Genomic DNA, 25773 nt, shown 5'->3' on the forward strand with positions numbered 1-25773 from the left:
ATTATAGCTCAAATTTGCCCACGTTTTTCATCTATGCCAGTAAAACGAGGGCTACCTATGCAGCAGTTCGGCCAATGCAAAGCTACGATTCTGAAACCCTTGTGAGTTAACAATACAATAAGTTGAGAATGTGTTTTGATTTACCATTTAAACAAGAATTTGTTTTGTCTCTCAAAATTATTGCAAATTTGCATTGAATTTGCATGTAAAATTGTCATCAGAGAGTAACTTCGCCTATCACTGATTCGGTGATCGACTGTGTTGCCTGAAGCTTCACATTTGCCCCTATCTTCTGATCGACGATCGATTTTATTTTAGTTTCACAAAAAGATGGCGGACCGAACGCCTGGTGGCTCTCAAAAAGCTAGCGCTAAGGTGAATTTACTGTTTGTATTAGCATTAGCTAGGTCTTGTCTGTTGTAATGAAAATGATATAAATAATAGTATGCTTGAACAACTTCGACTATTTACACATTTGTAGTCTGCAGGAGACAAGAGTTGCGAGTGTGCGCAACGGTGTTAGCTAACTACCGCTGAGCTAAAGCTAACCGTTAGCTCTCCGGCCACACTGGCTAATTTAACTAAGCTAAGCTAACGATGTAGCCACTAGAAGCAGGAGTAGTCAGGGCAGTTGGCCCAAAAAAGATTATTGTTTGTACTGCTAATGGCTTTATATTGAGCTAGCTAGTCTTTAGAACAAGGTTTAGTGAATATATTTTTGAATTTAGATAAAGCAATGTGAATATCTGGGAACTTGGGCCTTCAGTCTTAGCTCCTTGTATTAGTCATTCGCCGCCTAATGCATTCAGTCGGCGGCGCTGCTGCAGATACCAGCTTGTTAGGCCCCTCGCTAATTTTGTTCATTTGTAGCTACCTTCTGATATTCAGCTACAATTATGTAGAACATCTGCAGTAAACGCAATTTGCAGAATGGGCATCAAATAGTTGGTCAATGACCGCAAACTACGAGTGAACACGGTATAACGTAGCGTGAGTTGCGTGGTGTTACCGTAATGAACCCCGCTCAACTTCCCTGTCAACATGAGCTCTGTCACACTCTAGAAATCATCTAAATAATAACTACTATCGTAGGAGCAGTATCCGTATTTGCGATGGCCCAGATGTATTAATGCACCAATCAAGATGTATATTGCTATGATAGTGTGAAATACCTGTTGAAAGTCAGTCATGCTTTGTTTACATCGGCAGGCGCTGCTTGAGAGCAAGCTTAAGTCTTTCAGCATTGGCAAAATGGCAGTGGCAAAGAGGACACTAAGTAAGAAGGAACAAGATGAAATAAAGAAAAAGGTAAGTATTGACTGCTTTTTTGAGAATATTTGTCTGTATTATCTGTGATACTATTATTGATGCTTCTCATTAATTTGAACAGAGTATTTAATTAATATTGGTTTCTGTGTTCAGGAGGATGAGCGGGCAGCAGCAGAGATTTATGAGGAGTTTCTTGCTGCCTTTGAAGGAGGTGGGGAAGGCAAAGTCAAGGCCTTTGTACGTGGTGGTGTCGCAAATGCTACAAAAGGTACAACATATACATCTAATTCTTACCCACATGGGTTGCATCATATGTGAGTGCACAAGAATGACTTGGAAAAGTGAAGAGATACTGTAATCAGAGTGAAATTTAGAATAATTGTACTGTTTATTCTTTCAGAGGAAGCAGCTGCTGATGACAAGAGAGGAAAGTTGTACAAACCCAAGTCACGTTTTGAGACCCAGCCAAAAAGCTTCTTGCCTTTGGAAACCCCGCCTCAGTTTTTAGCGTTAGATAAAAGACATGTAAGTACTGTCACAGTCAACAAGTTCAATTCAATTCAATTTTATTTATATAGTGCCATATCACAACAACAGTCATCTCAAGGCACTTTTCATATAGAGCAGGTCTAGACCGTACTCTTTAAAATAGGTATTTAAACAACAACATTTTAACAAGTAGTTTTGCTTGTTTCTGCTGTAGTAGATAATGCTTTGTTTTTACTGTGCTGATGATATTTCCACATCCATTTTACAGCCTTTGAAGAAAGGTAATGAAAAGGAGAAGAAGAAGAGCAACTTAGAGCTTTTCAAAGAAGAACTTAAACAGTAAGCTTTTTTTAGTTGATTTTTTAAATTTCAATTTGTAATTGTGTTAGGGTGGTGGAAACTAGCAGTTCCCACGTGTTATGTTTTGGATTGATGCAGTAAAAGTATACAAGTTGCAATAATGTGAACAAAGGTTGTACTTAATTGTACTAAATGCTGTTTCCTGCAGAATACAGGAGGAAAGGGATGAAAGACACAAGATGAAAGGACGTGTTAGTCGTTTTGAACCTCTCTCGGGCATGGACGGAAGACGCTCATGTAAGTGTCTTTAAGCTGCATGATTGTATTCCATGTACTAACTTGGCCTGAAATGGCCCTGTCCTGCTCACCTTACTCCACTCCCATAACCCCCTTTGTCCACTTTTGCCCTGAAACAAAATTTATACTGCTTTTCTGCTTCTTTTAGCGGATGGTTCTTCAAGAAGAAACCGTCCGTCCAGTGGTAATTTTGACTTAATATAGTGGCCGTGAATACTTTCATCTTGCAAAGAAAATATGTTGCCCCATCAGACAGCAGTAGGAAATTCTTCTGTTTTCTCTGTCTCTGCAGTTTTGGATGATTGTGCACCAGGTTCCCATGACGTTGGAGACCCATCCACTACTAACTTGTATCTTGGAAACATCAATCCACAGGTGAATTTTTATCCAAATATATATGGAGTGGAGAAGAGAGATGCTACAGCACTGACTGACATACCTTTGCTGTAAACAGGAGGATTTGATTTGCCTATGGGCTGACTCTAAATTCCAGATGGAAATGTGCTGCTTATGTCTTCAATTTTCTTACTAGTTATGTTATTCACCCAGTGTCCATTTATGAAGTAGTCATTTCTTCCATGTATATTTGTTATTTTGTAGATGAATGAGGAGATGCTGTGTCAAGAGTTTGGCCGATACGGCCCGCTGGCCAGTGTGAAGATCATGTGGCCAAGGACAGACGAGGAGAGGGCTCGGGAGAGGAACTGTGGCTTTGTGGCTTTCATGAACAGGAGGGATGCTGAGCGAGCACTCAAGAACCTAAATGGTACAAAGCTGTGCTTCTTTATGTGACATAAATCGATGACATATTCATGTTCTTTCCAGCCCTTGTAATAAATATATATTTTTGCTGCCATTATAGGAAAGATGATAATGAACTTTGAGATGAAATTAGGATGGGGCAAAGGTGTGCCCATTCCACCCCACCCCATCTACATCCCTCCTTCCATGATGGAGCACACACTCCCACCGCCTCCCTCTGGCCTTCCTTTCAACGCACAGCCCCGAGAGAGGCTAAAGAACCCCAATGCTCCCCTGCTTCCTCCACCTAAAAACAAGGAGGAGTTTGAGAAGGTAACTCAGCATGTCAGCCTAGGATTTTCTCATGGGTTATGGCAGTGTTTTATTAATTCTGCTGGTAAGATGATAGCCTTTATAATGAGAAGTCAGTACAGGTGTTAATCCCTAGTTTCTGTAAGTGATAGTTTTTGTCTTGTCACTGAATTAGATTAGCTGCACTGTAGATCAAAGTGTGCGTATAATGAAATGCTAGTGTGTGGAAAATGCTCAGTGTTACAGAGAGAGGTGTTTATGGTTAATGAAGTGTCAGAGGTGTTTGGCCTTTAGTAAAACTGACAGCAGTAAAGGAAAGTTGTTGTCTTTTTGCACTTTTAAATGCATTTTTTATATTTTTCACCTGTTGCCTTTTTAACAATACTCACATTCTATGTTTATTATCTGATGTGACTTCATATACAGACTCTGTCGCAAGCCATAGTCAAAGTGGTTATCCCAACAGAAAGGTACATGTTTTTCTTTTTTTAAATTGGTGTACAAACTTAGAAAAAAACATCCCATAATGAAGCTAAAAGTTTGATCAGTTGATCACTGCATGCTACAGGGGGCTGGTCAGTGTGGGTGAGCAATGGTTGAGGCAATTGTACAATGTCTTCATATTAGTACTGAGATTAATACTGACTGACAGGTTTGTTGTGTACTTTGCTCTGTCACATCTTACCATCATTCATATTTCCTTTTTAAATATGTAGTCACACATCATTATAGAGCTTTATTAATGTCCTGTTTAGAGAAAGATCATGACCTTAGTCCATCACAGCTCCACTCCATATATCAACATTTAATTGTGTTGCTCAGCTTTAGTGACATGGTACTCTGCCACATACATAGCCTGCTGATTCTAGATCTGTAGCTGTGAAAACCTGCTCTCTGACCATTGCTCACTCAGACCGTCTACCCCCTTGGCCTCTGTCACCCTGTCGGGAGCTCAGTAAATCTGGCCCCCTGCTAACAAATCCAAACCTGCCAGCATTAGTCTATCTATGACCTTTGACATTGGCCTTGGTGAGCAGCACAAGTTGAACTGTCTGCAGCAGCGAGGGACCTGAAAAGCATCATGGGATGGATTGGGAAAGTATACTGAATTTTACCCCGCCATTGGTACGATCGGCTCCAATACAAGTAAATGTGATCTGTGTTGTCAAATGAAAGACATCTTTTGTCTTGTTGGCCACTAATTGTATGCAGCCTGCACCATGTATCTCCCCAAAAAACTCTAGTGATGCTATTTGCACTGTATTCAGTCATTACCAACTTCCAACAGCAAAGATAACCTGTTTAGCCCATTTAGGCCAACAATCCTATACTGCTTTGGTTCTTCCTCACTTCACATTAGTCAGGAGATGAGTGGGACTTGAAAGGCACTGCATCGACAAAACGTTTCAGCTAATGCAGTGTCTCTTCAATGTCTTGCTCCTACTTTCCCAACTTCTTCAGCTTCATTTGTTCCCCATTTTGTGAAATTTGAATCTAGGGAAGTTTTCAAAGAGAGAGACCAGGCAGTGCAATGTAACCAAAACTTGTTGCACTGCAGCATTAAAGAACACAGGCATGAACTTGATGTACCAATTTATACACAATTAAAAAAAATCAGCTGTTACCTGATTTGTTAGTTAATTAATTCTCAATTAATTTGAATGTTTTACTGTCATCAGTTGTGATTTTTTATAAACAGCAGCATTTATTCATTGATATTCTACATAGGCCCAGAGGCATACTCACAGTTGCTCTTAATTTATGCCTGGTCGCATGACACTCTGACAGTTGACAGTTGTCTCAGCAATAGTAAACCAGTAATAAATAGAGACGGTATATCTTTGGCTGAGTCATTTAGGTGACGTCTTGTGCCAGGTATGTTAAAACAAGTATTACCATGGCCATGCAGCAGTGGCTATGCCCTGCAGCTGTTCTTCATCAAACATGCATTTTGTCTTTGGTCAGGCTGTTTTGAGTGTCACACTACCAAGCATAAATTAATCTTTAGTAGGAAGGCTTTTTATAGTGTTCAAAAGTCAGGCTAGTCTGAATCCGTTTGCTTTAACTGTGTTTTTCTTGTAGGAATTTGCTCTCTCTCATCCACCGAATGATCGAGTTTGTGGTGCGTGAAGGCCCAATGTTTGAAGCCATGATCATGAACAGAGAAATCAACAATCCCATGTACAGGTAAGAGCAACTGCCTGTCAGAAATGTATTCATTGTCATGATTGTAATAGTTAAAAGGCTGTTTTGGCTGAGTGGTGATAGTTTTTACTTTGTTTTTCTACCAGGTTTCTATTTGAGAACCAGAGCCCAGCACATGTATACTACCGGTGGAAGCTCTACTCCATACTACAGGTTTGTTTCTGTGTTTAAAGATTTCATGAGTTCAGAGGAAAAAGAAAAAAACATAATGCTCTAGCATCACAGTTCAGCCGGTTGTATTTTGATATTTACTGTAAATTATGACTGGCGTGACAGGGTGAAGCACCAGGCAAATGGCGAACAGAAGACTTTAGGATGTTTAAAAATGGCTCTTTGTGGCGTCCACCTCCTCTTAATCCATACCTCCATGGACCTTATGATGATGGTGATGAAGAAGAGGAAGAGGAGGAAGCCAGCAAGAAAGGCTGCTTGAAAGAAGAGTAATACTTTTTCATAAATGTCATCATAAATTATGTTACAAGTATAGGCATAAACAGTTTTAACTGTTGTGTTAAATGCCCTTCATCTCTGCAGAGAGCGGGACAAACTAGAGGAGATGCTGCGTGGTTTGACTCCCAGGAGGGGAGACATCGCAGAAGCCATGCTGTTTTGTCTCAGCCACGCCGAAGCTGCTGAAGAGATTGTGGAGTGTATCACAGAGTCTCTCTCCATCCTCAAGACCCCTCTCCCTAAGAAGGCAAGTTATAACACAGAATGTTTGCTACAAAAAGGGCCAGTAACGTCACTTATAACAGACACAGCAACTGTATGTTGTAGACACTTACCTAAAATATTATTGTATAAAATTAATTCACATTTCCTTTTTTGATATTCCAGATTGCAAGGTTATATCTTGTTTCTGATGTGCTGTATAACTCTTCTGCCAAAGTAGCCAATGCGTCTTACTACAGAAAATAGTAAGTTGTTCCATTTGTATATTTTGACTTGATTACACAATACTGTCATCAGGCTACCTAAGTAAGTCCACATATTTTAAATTGAGATAATGACTCATTCTCTGTTCTCAACAGTTTTGAGACAAAGCTTTGCCAGATCTTCTCAGACCTCAATGCAACATACAAAACGATACAGGGCCACCTTCAGTGTGAGAACTTTAAGGTACCAAATGTCAATCACTTCTTGTTCAGTAAACTTAACACACTGGAACATTTACATAGTAAGTGACCCGGATCACTCAGCCATCCTTGTTTTGTTTTCTTTGTGGCAGCAAAGAGTAATGTCGTGTTTCCGGGCATGGGAGGACTGGGCTGTTTATCCTGACCCCTTCCTCATCAAACTGCAGAACATTTTTCTGGGTCTAGTTAATCTCTCTGCAGAGAAGGAACCAGCTGGCCTCGTTGCAGAGGTAAATGATTTAACAATACTTCACCATTGTAATACTTTGAAAACCTATCCCATCAGTAACTGAAATACTAGCTTATTTATTTTCTTGTGCCATCTTTGTCCCAGGCTGAGCCAGCAGAGGACATTGACGGGGCTCCAATAGGGGAGTATGTCGATGGCACTCCACTGGAGGATGTGGACGGGGTGCCAATCGATGCAGGGCCCATTGATGGGGCTCCTATTGATGGAGCCCCCCTGGATGACCTAGATGGTGTTCCTATCAAACCCATGGAAGAAGACATAGATGGAATACCTTGTGAGTAGTGCAGACTTACAGAGAATGTTGTATGCCATGGTTGTTCATGATGATCTCAGTAATAATATTGTACTGTATGCACTGACCAAGTTTCTTCTTTTCCTGGTTTTACAGTGGACCAGTCCAAGGAAGCGACCTTTAAGGTAGCACCCTCAAAATGGGAAGCAGTAGATGAGTCAGAGTTGGAAGCTCAAGGTGAGACGTTTTAGGCAAATTACTCAGTTGTAATATGTGGACATTACCCAAATTATAGTAGTATGCTTAGCATGATAGTCATGCATGTGCAGTTGCCATTGTATTTACCTTTTCTTAATTGGCTTTTGTCTGCTCCTCAGCTGTGACAACCTCAAAATGGGAGATATTTGAGCAGCCAGAAGAAACAAAAAAGTGAGTTTTCTTTGTTTTGTGTGCTATCTTTAGGTGTAATGATCTGAACCTTGGTGCACCCTTAACCTTTTTTTTATAAATTGTCTCCAACTCTACAGAGATGAGGACGACAGTGATGATGATGACCGGAGCCCTCGCTCAGAAGACAATCAGAACTACTCCAACCCCATCAGAGATGACTCGGACATTAAAGCCAAGATGTCTGAAATGAATGAGGAGAAACGTACTAAGCTCCGAGAGATAGAGGTACTTATCAACTACTGCAAACCCCTATACAACATGTACCAACATATGCACAAGAAATACATTGTTTTGACCATTTTCCTTTTATTGTTTTGTTCACAAGGTTAAGGTCATGAAGTTCCAGGATGAGCTGGAGTCTGGGAAAAGGCCAAAGAAGCCGGGTCAGAGTATTCAGGAGCAGGTGGAGCACTACAGGGATAAACTACTACAAAAGGTACTCTAATAGGCTCTGCAGATTTTAACAAAGATGATACTAAATACTGGAATTTAAATTTAAAATTGGGGTTATTTGTGTTGTTCCTTTGCTGCAGGAAAAAGAAAAGGAGAAACTTGAACGGGAGAAAGAGAGGGAGAAGAAAGAGAAGGAGAAAGCTGAGGCACGGTTAAAAGAATTGAAGAAGGAAAAAGAAAAGGAGGACACACCAACCAGGAAAGAGAGGTGAGATAACCATTTGTCATGCAGTAAAGGTATAGGTCTAGCGTTTTAGTATGCTTCATAAAACATGAGATTTGTTTAATTTCCCATCTGACAGATATTTGTCCCCTCCGGTTGATAGGAAGCGGCGTCACAGTGGGTCACCCAGCCCGACACGGAGCAGTAGCAGACGAGGCCGGTCGTCCTCACCCCGTTCAGAGCGGTCAGAAAGATCAGAACGTTCTGACCGATCGTACTCAAAAGACACATCTTCCCGCTCCTCCCATAAAGACTCCCCTCGATCCAGCAACAAGAAGTCCTCCAAGAGGTAAGGTAGTCTACCAACTGCAACTAGTAATGTCAGTAGAGCTCGATTTCTCCCTTCTACCCCACAATCCCGACGCTTGTAACTGACGACTGCAGCGCTGCTAGGGGCGGGGGGGGGGGTTAAAATATAAAGATGTAACAGAAGTACCGTATGTTTGTCTACTAGATCTCCGTCATCACCTCGCACACCCAAACGATCCAGGAGGTCACGCTCCAGGTCACCCAAGAAATCAGCTAAGAAGTCCCGTTCCAAATCGCGGTCTCCTCACCGGTCTCACAAAAAATCAAAGAAGAGCAAACACTGACACGTCTCTTCCCTTAATCTCCTCCCCCACGCCGTGTTGTATAAAAGATTGACTGAGTGATTTGGCAGCTGAAGATCTCTGCCCAAATATTAATGTACAGACAATGAAGAGTGAAGGGTGTTGCATGGGTTGCCATCTGGTGTAACAAATGGATGGGGCCATTGCTGTTTTATATTGTACAAAAGAAAAAAAAATAATGTGCTTGTGTGTCCTGATTACCATCCACCTTCCAGTGGAATTCATCCATGTGGTAGACCACACCCATACAGAGTGTGATGACAATAGTCTTATATTCATGCTGTCATTTTCTGTTTTTGTAGTTCACATTAAAAAGAATTCCTAATAAACAAGTGTCATTTTTAATCTGTGTAATATTTTGTGACATTCAGAACCATAATGAGATATTGCATTTGATTTTAACAAAAGTCTGATTGCAGTATAATATATAATTACAATCCATAGTCTTATTTACATTCAGAGTATTTAAGTAATAAATTACCAAAATTATTATTTCACAAAAATCATCCAAATCTCCCTTTCTGGCAAAGTAGTATTTTGTTAAGGCAAAAATGTTGTAGTAATGTCATGTAATTTTTGCAGTTTAGTGAAGCTGATGTGGTAATTACTTTACAGTTTTGCCTGTGCCTTCTTTAGCTGATCCCTCAGTTCTAGTAGAGCAATGGAGGAGAGGTGCACCTCATCTGGTCCGTCAGCAATGCGCAGAGTCCGCACATACGAGTACCTGAGAATGAATGTGGAAAATATTGGCGTTTGAAAGGGGATTTATTTAGTGCTTTTTCTCATTCTGTGACAGAAAATACTCACATCTGTGCCAGTGGAAAGTCTTGGGACACACCTGCACCTCCATACACCTGTATGGCACAGTCCACCACCTTACAGGCCATCCTAGCTGCTGCCACCTTGATCATAGCAATCTAAGAACCAGAGCAGTAACACAGTAACAAAAAAGTTGGGATGTAACATTTTTACTCTCATTCTCTTATTGTTGAGCTAAATTAGCAGGGATACTCTGACAGGACAAGTATCAATTTCTGTAGGTATAAATCGGTTCAGTATGTATTCTAACTGAAAATAGTTTGCTATAAATATTAACATGTACTGTTTCCAATTTCAATATAGTGTGGAAGGACACTGTGTGATTTGGATCTAGTCATGCCAATGTGGTTACCTGTTTGCGAGCAGCCCGGCTGCCCACTGTATCCAGTGCATGAGCAGCATGCAGAGTCAGCAGGCGGGTCTGTTCAATCATCAGACGGCACTCTGCTACCCAGTGGGCAACAACTTCCTACACGCAGATAATGCACACATTTACTGCAGTTGTATCTAAAAATGTGTCCACTAGGTGTCAGCAGCAGGAAAGAGCTCAACATGCTACCACAGCTCTGATATTCAAACTTAGAAGAATCTATGTAGATTATCACTTACATGTTGGTACAGTTTTTTCCCAAATGTGCGCCTGGTTGCAGCCCGCTGGCAGAGCAGCTCTAGCGCCAACTCTGCCAGTCCAACAGCTCTCATACAGTGGTGCAGCCTGCCTGGCCCCAGACGACCTTGGGCAATTTCAAATCCCCTGCCCTCTCCTAAAGAGGAATGTACCCAAAGAGAGAACATTATATTTCTGTCCTAGTGACCTCACACACATAATCTGTTAAAAACTGCAAGATCACCTTATGGCTTAACACAATAAAGATAAGGACAGATAACAAATCATATTTTTCTATGGCTTTACAGGTGTAGTGCACTTCTTAGGAAGGAAACAAACACACAGCAATACAGAGTCTTACCCAGAATAATGTTGGAGACAGGGACACGCACATTTTCAAAGTGCACTTCAAAGTGGCCACCGTGGATAGCATCTGCACAGAAACAGGAAAAACTGGTTAAATTTAGGAAAGTACATTTGTCACGATTGTGTGCAGTAATTGTGGGAAAACAGGAAAATATCAATAGCCCATGAAGATGTAATTACAGGCATAATCCTACCATCCTGCCCAAACACAGTGAGTGGTCTGACGAGCTTCACACCCGGTGTATCCATAGGTACGAGGATCATGCTGTGTTGGCCATGCCTAAGAAACAAATTTAGAGTCAAAGGAATGATACATTACACTTTGATCACAATTTAACTGTTTTCTTTACATCTGTAATTCCACCGTTCTGACTACATTTTATGCTGGTGATACTCTACAGCTGATTTATTTCACACTTGGCAAACACAGTTGGGTGTGTGTCTTGTTACACTGCTGTGGCAACAAAAGAATGAGAAAGTGTATTACATTATCTTGGGTGTGGCTGTTTCTTAAGTTTTGTCATTAACATCTTAAGTGCTTGGAAGTGATGAGCTTTGGATAGAGATTAGTGCCAATTACATGTCAGCCGCAAGATTTAACTGACAACAAGCATCAACAAGATTAATTGATATTTTTTTCTGCCTTGTGATACAAACCTGTGATACAAGTGCATGCTGGGAAGTATACTCTGTCCTTAAGCAAAGTCCATTTTCAGAGGAAGGTAGCATAGAGGAAGTTTAATGGGAGAAATAGCCTCTCAAGCAGGATCATTTAAATATAAAACCAGAGTACTACTTAAATGGTAGAACTGGAATATTGCAAACGAATCCTGGAATAATAAAACCTGTAGTAGTCAAAACATGATGTCAGAAGCCTGAACTCTTGCACAAATTGTCCTTGAAGAGGAAACAGACTTGCAAATATTCCTCACTAAATGACCTGTTCTACTGACCTGCTGCTAACATCCTGAGAACCGCCCCTGCACATCACAATGGCCACTCTGCATTGGGGGTTGCCAGCACCTGCGGGGAAACAGTCAGAAATCCCGTGATTCATTTGTATTCATGTCTTGTTGCAGTGGCTGGCCTGACAAACAATGAAACAAGAAACTTTTTCACAGTCCAAATCTGTCCTTAACCTTTCCATGACTAGAGTGTGGTCGGAAACTGAATGGGAAGTGTAAAGCCCCGGATGGAGCTAGTGACAGATTGATGGTGTGAGAATGGCCAGCTCAGACAGTTATAGGATGATTCACATTTTGGATGTTTTCACATATAGAAAACTAGAGTTATCGGCTGCTGTTATATGCCTCAGCCAACCAGTCCAGCTGCAAGTAATTAGAGTGTAAATTCTTGAGTTAAATGTGTTTTATGACGTCACAGAGACATTGACGTTTGACCACCAAAATGTAATCCAAATTAACATTTATACCAAATTTGAAGACATTCTCTTGTGATGTTACTGAGATATAATGTGAGAACATAATGGCTCCGGCCACAGCTGTTGCTGCCATAGAGGCGTGAAAATGAAGCCTGACCTGCAAGCTTTTTACTTTTTTTTAAGGCAACTTCAAGCTTAGTAGCATCTGATTTAGTAAAATTGCTCTATTATAGTTGTTAATCTCCTCCAACCTTTTGGTGATTCTTTCATGGCTGCAAAAACATATTAACACCATACAAAACTCCTACAAGAGGGCAACGCCATTTAGATGTAATTAATTACAGTGGAAATTAAGTGATGATGTGAAATGTTTAATAATCAGATAGCTGCGGTGGACAGAGCATTTGGACTGACCAAATGCAGTATGCTTTGGAATTTCCCTGCTTGGGGACTAGACAGAGAAGACAAACACACAAAGTCTTCCTTATGGCCTTGGATCCCTAAGGCATAGTCAGGGTGACCAATGGTTTGCCTTCCTGTTTATATTTCTGCCCAAGTGGCAAAACTGTTCCCTAAGGACAGGACATATGGACGCCAGACAGCAACAGATGTGACATCAATAGTCTTTGAATATTCACAGTATGAGAATCACAGCGTGAGTACATGTGAACACTTACAAAAACACAACGTGACAGATGTTTAGTCCTTAAACTCGGCGTCTGATTGTACAAATTTAAACAAACATGAAATTATGTTTTCTTGCACTCCAACAATATAACACCCGACTCCACCCAAAAGCCACATATAGGAAAGCCCGTTTGGCTTGGGGGTAGGTTGGATTTTCCTGTTAACCCTTACATAAGGTGATACATGGTGAGCCCTACTGTCATTTGCCAGTCGTGCCCATACACGTCTTATCATCCCTGGAATGAAAATAAAGCTTCCCAGCCCAGTAATCTGTCTTCCTGAGAACATGACATTCAAGTATGTTATGTTGTTGAATTTTTGAAAAAACTTCATGTCTGTATTTTACTTTGCCAAAAATGTTTGACTTTGAAGAATTTTATGGAGGCATGCATGCACCGATTTTATTGATTTATTGTTTTTCTTCCCAATTCCTTTTGCTGTGTTTATTTTTCTTCATTCACTTATTTATTTATATACAGACATGAGGAGCGAGGAATAGAAAGGAGACAGAGAGGGATTAAAAACAAGCTGACCATTTCCAAGGAAGATGAAATAAGGAAACAGCATTCATAAGAAAGAAAAAAGGAAACAAAAATATTGGTCAAATAGTCTTTCATAAATTCCAAGTTATAAGTATTTTAAATAGTGTGGTTTAGTCCACAGGATCTTTGCTAATGCACACAACATTCCAGCAAACCACACAGCACAATCAGCTTTGTAAATGGGACAAACATGACCCATATTATTGTTATTTTATATCCTATGATCAACTCTTTTCTTGCACACACATAAACAAAGGGCAGCTCCCAGCGCAGGGCACTCCCTGTTTGACATGAAGACTGAGAGATTAAGCTCACAACTTATCTGAAATTAGATGTCAGCTTCTCTGTACAGTGCTTTGTACAGTACAGCTTACAAAGACTGAGAGGAGAATTTTCACTCATCTTAAATATCCATCCTGCAACATGACACACTCAAAGACACACGCACACATGCACTTGCATTGGGAGCTACGTGGTGAGGAGAGTGTCAGCAGTGTAGGGAGTGGGGCGGGCTCAGGCAAAGAAATCAGTCACTTCAGTCCTGCAGTGCATACAACTTTTCTCCTCAGGATTCATAACAACTGTTTGTGTGCAGTTAAAAAGGGATTAATACAGGAACAGCCTCAAGGTAAGAAAACCTTATTCATTTTATCAGTTTACTCAATGTTTTGTTACTTTTTCACCTACAAAACAAGTCAAACTATGACAGAAGAATGTCCAAAAAAATTCTTTACCATGTTATGTGCTGATGGACCTGATGTTTCTTGGACATATAGTGTTATTTTATATGTTTGTATTGTTAATTTTAAGTCAATAAACTAACTAACAACATTTTACATGTAGTTATTACACCATGAGTTATATGGGAAAGTATTGTGCCTTGTTTTTAGTTGATTCAAAGGTTCACTTCAGTGTGAGTCTAACAGCCAAAGTCCTGGATATTTTATGACATTATTATATCTATGGTGAGGTAATGATAACAAGGTAAACTTAGCCTGTTGTGTTAGGTTTGCCTGTTTTGTGTTCGTGCTTGTGCTCTTTGTAAACAGTTTGTTTTAACATGACCAGTTTTTACTAAAAGCACTGTTATTTTAGATAATCCCTCAGCTGTCTGCATAAAGGGCATGTTTGTCTTTTTAGTCTTTTTTTTTCTTCAAAAAATGAATTGAATGCACAATCGTTCATCCAAATGTAAACAAAAATTACACCCACTACTATGCCTTTCAATGTATAAAATAACCCCAAACAGCTAAATCATTAATATTATATTTTTCCAGGGCTGTTAAAGGCTTGTTTCCATCTGTACTGTTGAATTAATTTGAATACGAATTAAGCTTCTTCCTGTATTTAATTTATGAAGACTGAATAATCAAAACCACCCCCCCCACCCCCCAAAAAAAAGAAAACCTCTTACTTAAGAAGTGCAGCTGTTGACAGCAGTGAAATACTTGACATATTTCAGTGTTCCAGTGAACATCTGTTTCAGAGCTGCTCCTCCCCTTTTGGGAGATAATGACTCATTATATAATAAACCTGGAATCTTTTCATAAAACGACTGTTGTCACCTTAGTAGCAAGTGTGATTGGACGCAATGTTCCTGAGACACAAAATATTCTCTGCATAATATCTTGGTCTTTGGCCAGGAATTATATCATCAGTCACGTAATGTGTTTTGCAGTTGGATTTCAGTTTCCTAGATTCCACTTGTTAGCGAACTGAGTAAAATACAAATGTTTGATACTAATACCAATTTGATGGGAGTGTAATTATTAATTTCAATTCAGTTTGATCATGGGGTTTCTCAAAGGATTGTTTTTCCCAGCGACAGTTATCTGTTTTTGATCAGAGACAGTAGGAGTCAACATGTAACCACACATACACACAGTTCTGGGTTTACTAGTCCTCAGTAAGCACGGCATCCCCATCTGGAGCTAACAATTGATGAGGGGATGTTAACAACACAGTGAGTCTGGATGAAAGTCTCACTTCAATGGGACGTCCTGTTGAACCAGCACATACTATGTACAATGAAAGCAACATCCTGGATTTGAATCTGTCCAGGATCTAACCAGGAGATCTTAGTTAAGCTTGCGTGTCATCCTCGTCTATCCCTCCACATAATTCCTGTCCCTCAGGCAAAATGCCATTAGTCACTAAAGGAAAGACTGTAGACCGTAGATCGCTCAGTATTTCAACTTAACTCAGACTGAATTCAAAAGGTAATTTGAGGTTCTGCAAGTCCCTTGTCTGCTTTTTTTCCAGCAGAGTTGTGTTCAGTAGGGTTATTCAAACCCACACACAGTTCAAACATACAAGGCTTAGGTTGTTAGGGAAACCATGCAGGAGAGATTCCTTTGATGCACAATACCGAAATAACACCTCTTTCCTGTTTCCGATAAAAAGGAGCTCATGGTTCACAGGTGTGGGAATAAACAACACAGATTACCTTTTTATACAATACAGTCCACAGAGCTGTGTCACAATATGAGCAATTTTTAGTTAAAAAGTAAAAAGTGAAATGTTTTCCCACTTGAAAACAAAAGCAATGCCTCCCTAAACTCTCTCTTTTTCTGTACAGCAAAAAAATGGAAGATTTCTATTATCATGACGAGGAGGACCTCAACTTAAATGACAGTTATGAATACAATTACGAGCACAGTGTCTGTGACAAAGAAGAAGTACGCTCTTTCGGCAGCGTCTTCCTCCCAGTCATCTATGCCCTGGCTCTGGTGGTTGGTCTGGCTGGGAACGGCCTAGTGGTGGTGGTCTACTCATCACGGTTGCGACTACGAACCCTGACAGATGTTTGCATCCTCAACCTCGCCATTTCGGACCTGTTGCTTCTCCTCACCCTGCCCTTCTGGGCGGCTGATGCTGTCCATGGCTGGCAGTTGGGTTCGGTAGCCTGCAAGCTGACCTCCTTCCTCTACAGTACCAATTTCAGCTGTGGCATGCTGATGCTGGCCTGTATCAGTGTGGATCGCTACCGCGCTGTAACCCAAAATCCAACAGGCAGGACCGGGACAGGTGCCCGAGTAAGGGGTCAATGGATCCTGGTGTGTGTGGTGCTGTGGGGTGTTGCCAGCTTTCTTGGTCCTTCCTGAGCTGATCTTCTCCACAGTGAAACACTCCCATCATAGGATGGCCTGTACAGCCGTCTACCCACATGAAATGGCCCGAGCTGCAAAGGCTGCCCTGGAGCTGCTGGAGGTGACCCTTAGATTCTTGCTACCTTTCTTGGTCATGGTGGTGTGCTACTGCTGGGTAGGACGGGCGCTGAGCCAGGCAGTTGGGGTGCGGAGAGATCGGAAGTGGCGTGCCCTGAGAGTTTTGCTGGCTGTGGTGGCCGTATTCCTGCTCACCCAGCTGCCCTACAATGTGGTCAAGCTGTGCAGAGCGCTGGACGTCATCTACATCCTTGTGACCGACTGTGACGTCAGCAAGGGCATGGATCGTGCTCTTCAAGTGACAGAGAGCCTAGCGCTGACCCATGCCTGCATTAACCCTGTCCTCTACGCCTTCATTGGATCCTCCTTCAGGGGACACGTCCTCAAGGTTGCCAAGCGCCTTGGACAGCGAATCGGGAGACACCCAAGACATGTCAACGAGGAGCCAGCAGTGGAGATTTCACTCAACACACGCAATCAAACACACTCCCAGTCTGGTTCAGAAGACCAAGACACAAGCACCTTCACTATTTAAGACTCAAAAACGAGCTCAAAACATATGTATTTTTCTGTAAGCACCTACACAAAATTGTTTGTCTATGTATATATATATTTACACATCTTTATCATAGTGCAAGCTAGATGTCAATAACCATAAATATTAATTCTTAGTGTATTAAATACATATGTACAGTGAGTTTACATGCACTACCTAAAGCAAAGTATTTTGTATAAATGATGTATTTTGTTAAATAAAACAAAGATTTCCAGAGACACACATCTACCAGAATCTGTTGCAATTAAATGCAACTGAAACTCAAGATGCTTAAAGTGCTACTGTGGTTCGTCACAACAAATCCCCATTCAGCATTACAGTGTGCGCTGCCTCCCATAAGATCATCTGCATCTCATTTTATTACAGGGGATGAGGGATGGCTTGATTGCACAGCGGGTGACCCAGTGAGTCAAAAAACATAAGACAAAACAATCCAATCTAATCATCTTTTTCGTTTTTCATCCACAGAGCCATAGAAAAATGACTTTCATCTTTTCCCCTTTGAAATTATCATGCAGCCATCATACAACGTTACGCTCAAGCTAAACAAAATACAGCCTATCAAATCTAGGCTCAGAGCGTTGGATGGCTGCAGTTCAAGAGTTAACAGGGCAATACTCAAACCTGTTTACACCCTTACAGCTATGACTGAGACGGTTCAGCCTAATTTGGCTATACCTCCTGTCCAGATTATAAAGACCTCTAGACATTACATTATTTCATTGTTTACCATTCTTTCCATGTGCTTTCAACTGTCTTCTCTCAGTTTGGAACAAAAGCATCTCTCAAATGAATGTAAACTGTAGTACCTAGTCATCCTCCTTCCAATGTAATACCTTACAGCTTAGATCTGTGGGATCTGGACACTGTACAATGCACAAACTAGGTGTGTCTGCCTAGTGAGACAAAAGTTTAGTCTACGTTTTCAATGATTTGCAAGCAGAGGGATGACTGAGTACCTTGATAATAAAAGTATTATGTTGCATGCCACAAGACTAAATAAGGAAACAAGGAAATTCAATATTTTGTGTGATCTCACTTAGTTATTCATCAACAAGCATTTCATTTGAATTCAACCTGGCCTGATCTTAACCTGGCCTGAAGAAAGCCAAAATTATAAAGACTTGAACAATAATTCCATTCTACCAGCAACTACTATTAATGTCAAACATGTGTACATTGTCTGTGTTTATGTGAGTGTGTATGGAAATACAAACGCAGATGGCTTAAAGATAAAAAAATTGCAGGTCTGGGAATAATTTTAGTTCTTTATCATGCCCATGGGACAGTCTTAGAGCCGCCACACCACAGAGCTGCACTAGTAACATTTACAAACCCTCCCACCTCTGTGCTCACAGTTTGCCACAAACGACTTTGGAGAAGAAGGGAAAGCAAAGAAGAAAACTGCATCATTCTGTGGTGGCATGTGAATCACAGGCCACATTTTAAATCTAAGTAGATAGGCCTATATTTCCAGTAAGCTTAAATAATGGTGGGTTATTCCATGACAAGTAGCTGCTGAGCAATTATCATAATGAGATACAGCATGACAACCACAGATGAGAAGTCTTTCCTTTCAGTTTCTCGGTGGGAAAAGCTTCTGTACAAATACAAACAAATATAAAGAAGTTCTGTTAGGGGACACATTGTGAGGGCTGCCAAGTGATTTGGAGAGCATATTAGGGAAACACCAGTAACACGTCAATGAGGAGCTCAGCTGGCAAAAGGCACAACATTTGATACTTGGAAAAAATGGGTTACCATAGCAAAACAATGTAATCAAAACACAATACAATCTTTTCTGGTTTTACTTTCCCTTTCCTTGTACGAGTATCTGGGCGTCATGACTCACTGCAAAAGCACAAGACCACGCAATTTCCACTCCTGAGGAATATGGTTTGACACAAAAGCAGCCACAGGTCACAGTTAGTATGAACCACCCATCAACACATCAGCATTCTTTCCTAACAGAAAGATATATTCATGCTGGCAGACAACATTCCCACAACCCCAAAAGATTGTTCCTACTTGTGGAAATTTCACTTCTGAGAAAAAGAGAATTGTTCAGGAAAGAGACCAACTGACTATGACAGACGCAGACTGTGCATTCTGTGACAACAATAATTTCAAAATAGAAATTCTGTTCATTTTTGGTGAACCATAGCACTGTACGTTTTCAGTGACAAGAAGAAATTTTGTGCAGATATGAGAACAAAAACCACAGACCTGTTTCCCTTTGAACTGGGAGTTAAAACCTCAGCCCACTTCTGTGTTAGAGGAAACATCTGGAAACATCTTTCAATGCATAGTGACCAGAGAGGTGCAGGATAAACGATAAACAAGGATATTAGAGCACTAACTGCCAATTAAATCTTAAATATTTAAGGCCTGATTTTTACAACAGTGGCTTTAATTTGCAGAGTGCTTCTCTACATCAAATTGCATTGTTTGGTAGTTTTAACTGGATAATATGAACCAAAGTAATTTATAGTGTCAGTAATAGGTTAAAGATTAAACTGTATCAGAAGAATACTGATTCATACATGACTCATAGATTAGTCTTAAAGTCCAGAGAATAAACAGATCCAATATGTGCACAGAGTCAGTTCAGTGGAGTTTAGTTTTTTATGGTTTTAAGCGATTTACAGTTACATTAACATTTAGTTTGGGGGATTCAGCTGTCTTTTTCATCTGGAATCAGTTAGAGGTAGACCTTTTACCAGTCTTACCCACTGACAAACCAAAGCTGCTATGCAACACATTTTCCAGAATAAAATGGATTCAAGAGTTCTTAAGGTCACTAAAAAGATGTTTATGTTATATGTTTACTGTATGAGTCATTTGTACTTTTTATGTCCATATGTTAGCAATTTGGATAAGCATGTATCTCTGTGGAGCTTTGTTAAAGCACCATCTTGATTAAATCTAAATCCATCTCTTTCTGAGAAAAACTCTTGAGGACATAATGGACAATAACCTTTTCAGGTTTACAGCTCTTTGCTTTAAGGGGACTTGTCTCACAAAATACTTTAAAGGAAATTGAACTGACATAAAATGCCTCCATGTTGTTTATTGAGCTTAAAGCTCTCTAAAGGCCCTAAATGAACCAGAAAAAAACTCTACAGTTTTCTTGGTGGTGTGAAGTGTGTTTTTTTTCCATATATACGTAACAGAAATAGAAACACATACCACTGCTCCACCATTTCTTGCCATTTATGACATAGCTGTCTTCATCCCTATGAAGAGTGCACTCCATGTTGGTCGCATCACTGGAGGCCACATCAGGTTCTGGGGAAGTGATCACAGGTCAGTTTAAACAAAAGGTCAGTTTAAACAAAATACTCATTTTACACCAAATAAAATATAAGAAGCAATGGGACTCCACTTCCAGTCCCCTGCCATTGTAACTAACTAACATTATAACTTTTCCAAAATTCTGGATTCCATCTTAAATCACAGACAGAGTGGTTAATATAAGTAGAAGCTCACACCATTTTCATACAAACATAACAAACTGACCAAACTACTGACAAAAAACATCCCCAAAACACTATTTATCACCATCTGTGTTTATGAAAACCATGGAGAGGTTCACACCCACTGCAATTACTTCTGGCATGCCGTTGTTTTCAGGCAGAGTGGAAACCGTATTGGAGAAAAACAGGGAGAAATTACTCATAGTGAGCTAGTGTTTGCTGTTATGAGCTGGTAGCAGCCCTGCTGTGTATTTAAGACCACAACCATCACTGGAACATTTGACAGAACAAAACATTTTGAGGACTTATCTTTAACAGTATTGCACATGGCTTTCATCACTCATATCTCTACTGGTGTTTTCTTTTGTATCTATAATAAACTTTTATTCAGTAAAAAACGTGTCCCTTGTCAGTGGTCCCACCCTCCTTCCCGCACACTACAAACTTAGATCCAACTCTATTGAGTAACTTCTGACCAATCTCAAAAATCATCTTTTCTGTCTAAAGGCTCTGGATAAAGTAGTCATCTCACAGCTTTTTTAGTGCACAACAACATTTTAGACAAATTCCAGTCAGGTTTCAGGATGTACCACTGCACTTAGTTTGCTCTGCTAAGGGTGACAAATGACTTCCTGCTGTCCTGAAGTGCTGGAAACCATGCCTTTTTAATTTTATTGAACCTTTTTGCTGCTTTTGATAATAATCTGCACTGAAAATGTTCCTGCTGACAGAGCCAGCTCTTGAGTGTCTCTGTCCTCAAATATCAGGTTGCATGCCAGAAATCAAGGTGCTAGTTTGACTCTGCATTGAAATAAATCAAATTCAATACTGTTATTCATTTTTTTCTGTCAGTAGCTTTTTCACATGGAGCTGTTGGCAAAAACAAAACCATATCTTTATTTTGGAGATATGGAGACTGTTTTACATGCTTATAATACCTCACTTCTCGAGTACTGCAACTCCCTTTAGGTGGGAGTCAGTCAGTCTTCCCTCGTCTTACCTGCAGGTGGTTCAAAATGCAGCATCAAGAATCCTCACTGCTACCAATCAGAAAGACCACATCGCCCTTGTACTGGCCTCCCTCTGCTGGTTACCAGTTAAATAAAGGGTTGATTTTAAGATTCTCTCCTTTTTTAATCTCTGTATAGTATGGCACCATCCTACATCAATCCTCAGTCCATATTCTAGATTCAGACCCCTCAGATTCTCTGATTGATTACTATGATGTAGGTGGACATGGTCATTGCCTTACCTGTCATACAGAAACAGGAGCGGATCTCTCCTCTGAGCAGAGGCTCTAGCCACTTCTTTTTCTGTTCCTCGCTGCCAAACATGTGCAGCACCTCCATATTTCCTGTGTCTGTGGAGAAACATCATAATATGCACCATCTTCCCCTAAATTATGAGCTAAAAATGGAAAATAATATGCTCTCTGGAATTTTAATTGTACTGTTCTAACTCGTTCCAGTTTCGTAGATGTCTATGTTTTAATTCAGATGAGTAGAAACATGCATGGCTGTCATGATAAAAACAAGGCTGAAAAGCTGACATTTTGAGAGGAGTTTACACGACTACAGAAGATGTTATTCAGAACATAAGAAAATATAATCTATGTTGTATAAACAAAGAGCAAGGTCATGTTTTAAGTATAATCATGTGACTGGCACAAATATCATCCATGTCCTCTAAATCTCAATTCTCGAAACTGTAGGATGTTTTACCAGGAGCCTGGCAGTTGAAGACCTCAGGGGCAAAGAAGCAGCGTCCAGTTTCCTCTGCAATATAAGCATAGTCCAACTGACTGAGACCACTGACTGCAGGCAGGAAAAGGTTCCACAGGCCTGCCTCCCTGGCTTTCACCTGGACACACAGATACACATTATTATTATTATACAGAGTGTATCTGTGTGCACAAACTCAACACTCTGTTAGACATCAGTAATGGCGAGAAGAGTTGGAACAGCTCAACAAATTCATTTAAAACTCAATATTTTTACTGAGTTTAAACTGCTGATGGAATGATGGATTGCAGCATGTGGCTGCCTCAGAAGGGAGGTGCAGTGTTTAGACAGGATTTACTGTGCTTCGTCATATACTGGTAATATTTATGTTAGGGATCTGTGGAAAAAGAGCTGCGGTTTCCGAGTGAAAGATGAAGATACAATATCCTCACATACCTTTAGATCCTCTATTATTTGGGGCGTGTGCCACCTCTGTGAAGACTGAGCATGTTTGGAGTAGTACTCTGCAACTTCCTATAGGAAAAAAAAAAATGTATTACCCAAAGGATTGGCAAGATTAGTCAGTAATATTAACCTATGAACCCATTTCATGTCAACTCTGCTTTTAGTACTGCACAGTTTTCATCAGTGGGAGCCTGCACAATAAAAGAAGAAAAGTGCGGAGATATATCTTCATCTTTACAGCGTGTTAATGATATACTAGAGATACTGGAGACATTTCTACAGCAGAACTGAACCTGTAGTCCTGTAGTTCTTCATCTGTGTCACTCTTCCCATTTTTTTTCATGCATTGTCATCTCTGCAATAGATTAAAAAGCAATGATGCCCAGCCAAAGGTGATGATTCTGTATGCAATAGAATTTGTATAATCAGCCCTAATTGCATGAATGAACCTCTGCGCTCTGTCAAATCCTTTCATGTCCAAAATAAAAGTCCAAACAAATCTCTCTTGTGTTCTTAGTAGCACTTGGCACTGACCTCCTGAGCAGGAAGCACACATTGTCTCATGAAGTCTTTGACCTGCTGGAGAACAGCCTGACCTTCAGCTGTCTGGAGGAACAGGCTGTGTTCTTCTGCTGCTGCTGGACCTGTGAGAGACCTGGCAAAAAACACACTCTCACACAACAGTCAACGGGGATATCGGAAGCAGCAGCAGCATGCCAAATTCCAACTGCTCCTGGCTTGAGTTTAATCAGCACATGGAATCAATCTGGTTTCTGGCCAATGATAACACACAGCATTGACATAATTTTCCATTAATACCAGCATGTTTGGACTATCCTAATGATTTATATCAAAATATATAATTGTTAATATCAGTACATCAGTATACATCAATTACATTCAAACAGCAACCAACCTCCGCACAAGCTGCAAAGCCACCTTGGCCAAGGGCTCCACACACTGGCTGAACTGAGCTGCATTTGGCGCACTGGCATTACCGAGCAGGTGGCGAGCATAGATTCCCTGGTAAATAAAAAGGGTGAATAAGAAAAGAGTGAGCAATCCATCTGGGTTCCTTCTTCAAAACTATAATTTCATATGCAATTCTGCTGTATACATATATCTCAAAAGGGAAAATGGGGACAGAATTGCAGCTGTACACACCTGGGCAATTCCTGCCATCTTAAAAACAGACAGGGCCAGGTAGAAATTCAGCTGTGGCAGAGCAGCTGGGATCCCCCGGCACCTGCAGTAAATGGAGATCAGATCACCCACAGTTGGAATACCTGCTCATTGGTTGGAGAGACAAGAGACAGGACAGACCAATGACAAATGGAACAGATCCTGTAAATCTACACACATATATGTTTACACAAAGATATTAGAAAACAATATGACCTTCTACTCAGCCACTTTCAGTACCTATTGATCCTGCTCAGGGCTGTTATTTATTACTTTTCATTACCCTCTATTCCTTTTAAGCTGCCCATTGTGCTGACAACATTGAGGCCTCTGGGCCAGTAGTGAGGCATAAGGAAGTAGGCCAGGTCCGCCAGAGGCTGCCCAGTGGTAGACAGCTCCCAGTCCAACACAGCCATCACACGTGCCTAATGACATCAAACACACTTTTAGTTTTTACTGTCAAATGCCACAAAGTGGTAAGAGTAACTATCTGAGAAAGTGTACCTCTGTTGGATGGAATATCAAGTTATCCAATCGGAAGTCTCCGTGGACAAGTGTGACTCCATTGTCATTGGCTGGTAAATTCTTTATCAACCAATCAGACAGTTCATTCATGGCTGGAATGTCTCTGTGGGCTGCGGCGGTGTACTGCTTCGTCCAGGTGGACACCTTTAAAGAAAGAAATTTCTGACAGTTACAAATGTAACTTGCTTCTCCAGATTAGACAGATAAAGTTATTTTGATTTACTGAGTGCAAGGTGTTATCTCACCTGTCTCTTGCAGTAGCCTGGTCCTCTCCCATACCCTTCAAGGTTCAGTGATGCCAGGTCCAGTGAGTGTAGCTTTGCCAACACTTCCACCGCAGCCACATACAGAGCCGCTCTCTCTGCTGGACTCACTCCAGGGAGACGCAGATCCCTGAATATACGCCCCTGGTTAACAGAGCCAGCCCATGTGAGTCCAAGTTACATCTTTTAACATTAGAGTATACAGCAGAGGTCAAGCAAAACAGCAATGAATAGATGTGGGAATTTATGGCTGGTGATTTCACCTCTCCTTCACCTCCTTCATCTTGTGGCACAAATTTACCTTCACATGCTCCATCAAGTAGAACTCCGTCCCAATGACTTCAACATCAGTGCAGTGCAAGAGGGGCTGAGGCACGGGGAAACCAGCAGCAAACAAGGCCTTCTGCACCAGATACTCCCTGTCCACCTGCAAAGAAAGTCTCAAAGATCAACCTCAATCCTCAATCAAGCCAACCAAATCAAGTTTCTCCCCCTGCTGGAGAAGTGACATAACTACACACAACAGTGCTGAAAACGTATATGTTTACCTTGTGAGCCCCTGGCAGCAGCTCACCAGGGGGTTTCTTCCTGAGAACATAGCTCCTTGTGGGTGTCTGGATCAGGAAGGTTGGGTTCGACTGACCAGCACTGAAAAGACAATGAACTATTATCAGTAAGTTAGGTCATGATTTGCACAATATTAGCTTTCCATTGCTTGTGAAACATTTATTTTACCTGTACTGTCTGACAGTAAGTGTTTCACTGCTTAACTTGACAGACAAATATCTTTGGAGTCTGCCAACATCGAACTTATGTTGTTGTCGTACGGGGGTTGTCAGCTCGTCCATGTCTCAGTGGGTCCCACTCGCTCCCAGTTCCGTAGTACGTTTAACTGTGGAAATAATGGTAGTGGTCGGACAGTTTACAAAGGCGCACCCACGTAACGTCCTCAAAACTCACTTTATTTAAACAATGTCTGACCGTAATTCTTCGATTTTAAAATATAATAGCCATAACAAATTCGAAAAACAGCACCAGTTCTCTAAAA

General features: G+C 40.8%; 3 protein-coding genes across 7 annotated transcripts; 2 read left to right on the forward strand and 1 right to left on the reverse strand.

The window, feature by feature from the left end:
- The first annotated feature begins 284 nt into the window (after positions 1–284).
- u2surp (U2 snRNP-associated SURP domain containing) lies at positions 285–9313 on the forward strand. Of its 4 annotated transcripts, none has more exons than XM_018673752.2 (26): positions 285–375; positions 1210–1308; positions 1423–1537; positions 1670–1794; positions 2027–2097; positions 2267–2355; positions 2504–2539; positions 2648–2730; positions 2956–3121; positions 3218–3429; positions 3835–3878; positions 5491–5595; positions 5700–5766; positions 5890–6053; positions 6148–6310; positions 6451–6530; positions 6645–6732; positions 6842–6979; positions 7084–7273; positions 7388–7468; positions 7609–7660; positions 7759–7906; positions 8007–8117; positions 8215–8342; positions 8437–8646; positions 8812–9313. In XM_018673752.2, exons 1-26 carry the CDS (start codon positions 331–333, stop codon positions 8948–8950), a joined length of 2949 nt encoding a protein of 982 aa, XP_018529268.1. In that variant the 5' UTR covers positions 285–330; the 3' UTR covers positions 8951–9313. The 4 variants fall into 4 exon arrangements, with proteins under 4 accessions (XP_018529268.1, XP_018529269.1, XP_018529270.1 ...); XM_018673753.2 differs by having other exon boundaries at positions 323–375; positions 8461–8646; XM_018673754.2 differs by lacking the exon at positions 2504–2539 and having other exon boundaries at positions 323–375.
- acad11 (acyl-CoA dehydrogenase family, member 11) lies at positions 9291–25712 on the reverse strand. Of its 2 annotated transcripts, XM_018673757.2 has the most exons (20): positions 25461–25712; positions 25274–25373; positions 25027–25152; positions 24708–24869; positions 24442–24606; positions 24221–24362; positions 23920–24041; positions 23672–23778; positions 23290–23410; positions 22747–22824; positions 22291–22429; positions 21822–21929; positions 20283–20381; positions 11714–11783; positions 10955–11040; positions 10756–10827; positions 10397–10551; positions 10140–10256; positions 9776–9885; positions 9291–9692 (listed from the first exon to the last, which is right to left on the reverse strand). In XM_018673757.2, the coding sequence occupies exons 1-20, from the start codon at positions 25571–25573 to the stop codon at positions 9578–9580; spliced, it is 2307 nt and encodes a 768-aa protein (XP_018529273.1). In that variant the 5' UTR covers positions 25574–25712; the 3' UTR covers positions 9291–9577. The 2 variants fall into 2 exon arrangements, 1 of the variants encoding a protein (XP_018529273.1); XR_001960660.2 differs by lacking the exons at positions 9291–9692; positions 9776–9885 and having other exon boundaries at positions 10941–11040.
- Positions 13623–18114, forward strand: LOC108881672 (atypical chemokine receptor 4-like). The gene is given in 3 exon segments (XM_018673759.2): positions 13623–13998; positions 15949–16465; positions 16467–18114. Coding segments are annotated over 2 exon segments (1116 nt in total). The 5' UTR covers positions 13623–13998; positions 15949–15955; the 3' UTR covers positions 17073–18114.
- Positions 25713–25773: the final 61 nt, after the last annotated feature.

The sequence above is a fragment of the Lates calcarifer genome, linkage group LG24, assembly GCF_001640805.2.
Source record: "Lates calcarifer isolate ASB-BC8 linkage group LG24, TLL_Latcal_v3, whole genome shotgun sequence".
NCBI lineage: Eukaryota > Metazoa > Chordata > Actinopteri > Centropomidae > Lates > Lates calcarifer.

What these genes read in the sequence shown, in the direction of transcription:
- u2surp (XM_018673752.2), top strand. Translation starts at nt 331, where the DNA reads ATGGCGGACCGAACGCCTGGTGGCTCTCAAAAAGCTAGCGCTAAG. An exon ending in TGTCGCAAATGCTACAAAAG is followed by an intron (nt 1,538 to 1,669) that starts GTACAACATATA and finishes TTATTCTTTCAG; the next exon opens with AGGAAGCAGCTGCTGATGAC. An exon ending in TAGCGTTAGATAAAAGACAT is followed by an intron (nt 1,795 to 2,026) that starts GTAAGTACTGTC and finishes TCCATTTTACAG; the next exon opens with CCTTTGAAGAAAGGTAATGA.
- acad11 (XM_018673757.2), bottom strand. Translation starts at nt 25,573, where the DNA reads ATGGACGAGCTGACAACCCCCGTACGACAACAACATAAGTTCGATGTT. An exon ending in CAGGCTACTGCAAGAGACAG is followed by an intron (nt 24,607 to 24,707) that starts GTGAGATAACAC and finishes CTTTCTTTAAAG; the next exon opens with GTGTCCACCTGGACGAAGCA. An exon ending in GTGTGCTTCCTGCTCAGGAG is followed by an intron (nt 22,825 to 23,289) that starts GTCAGTGCCAAG and finishes TTTTTCCTATAG; the next exon opens with GAAGTTGCAGAGTACTACTC.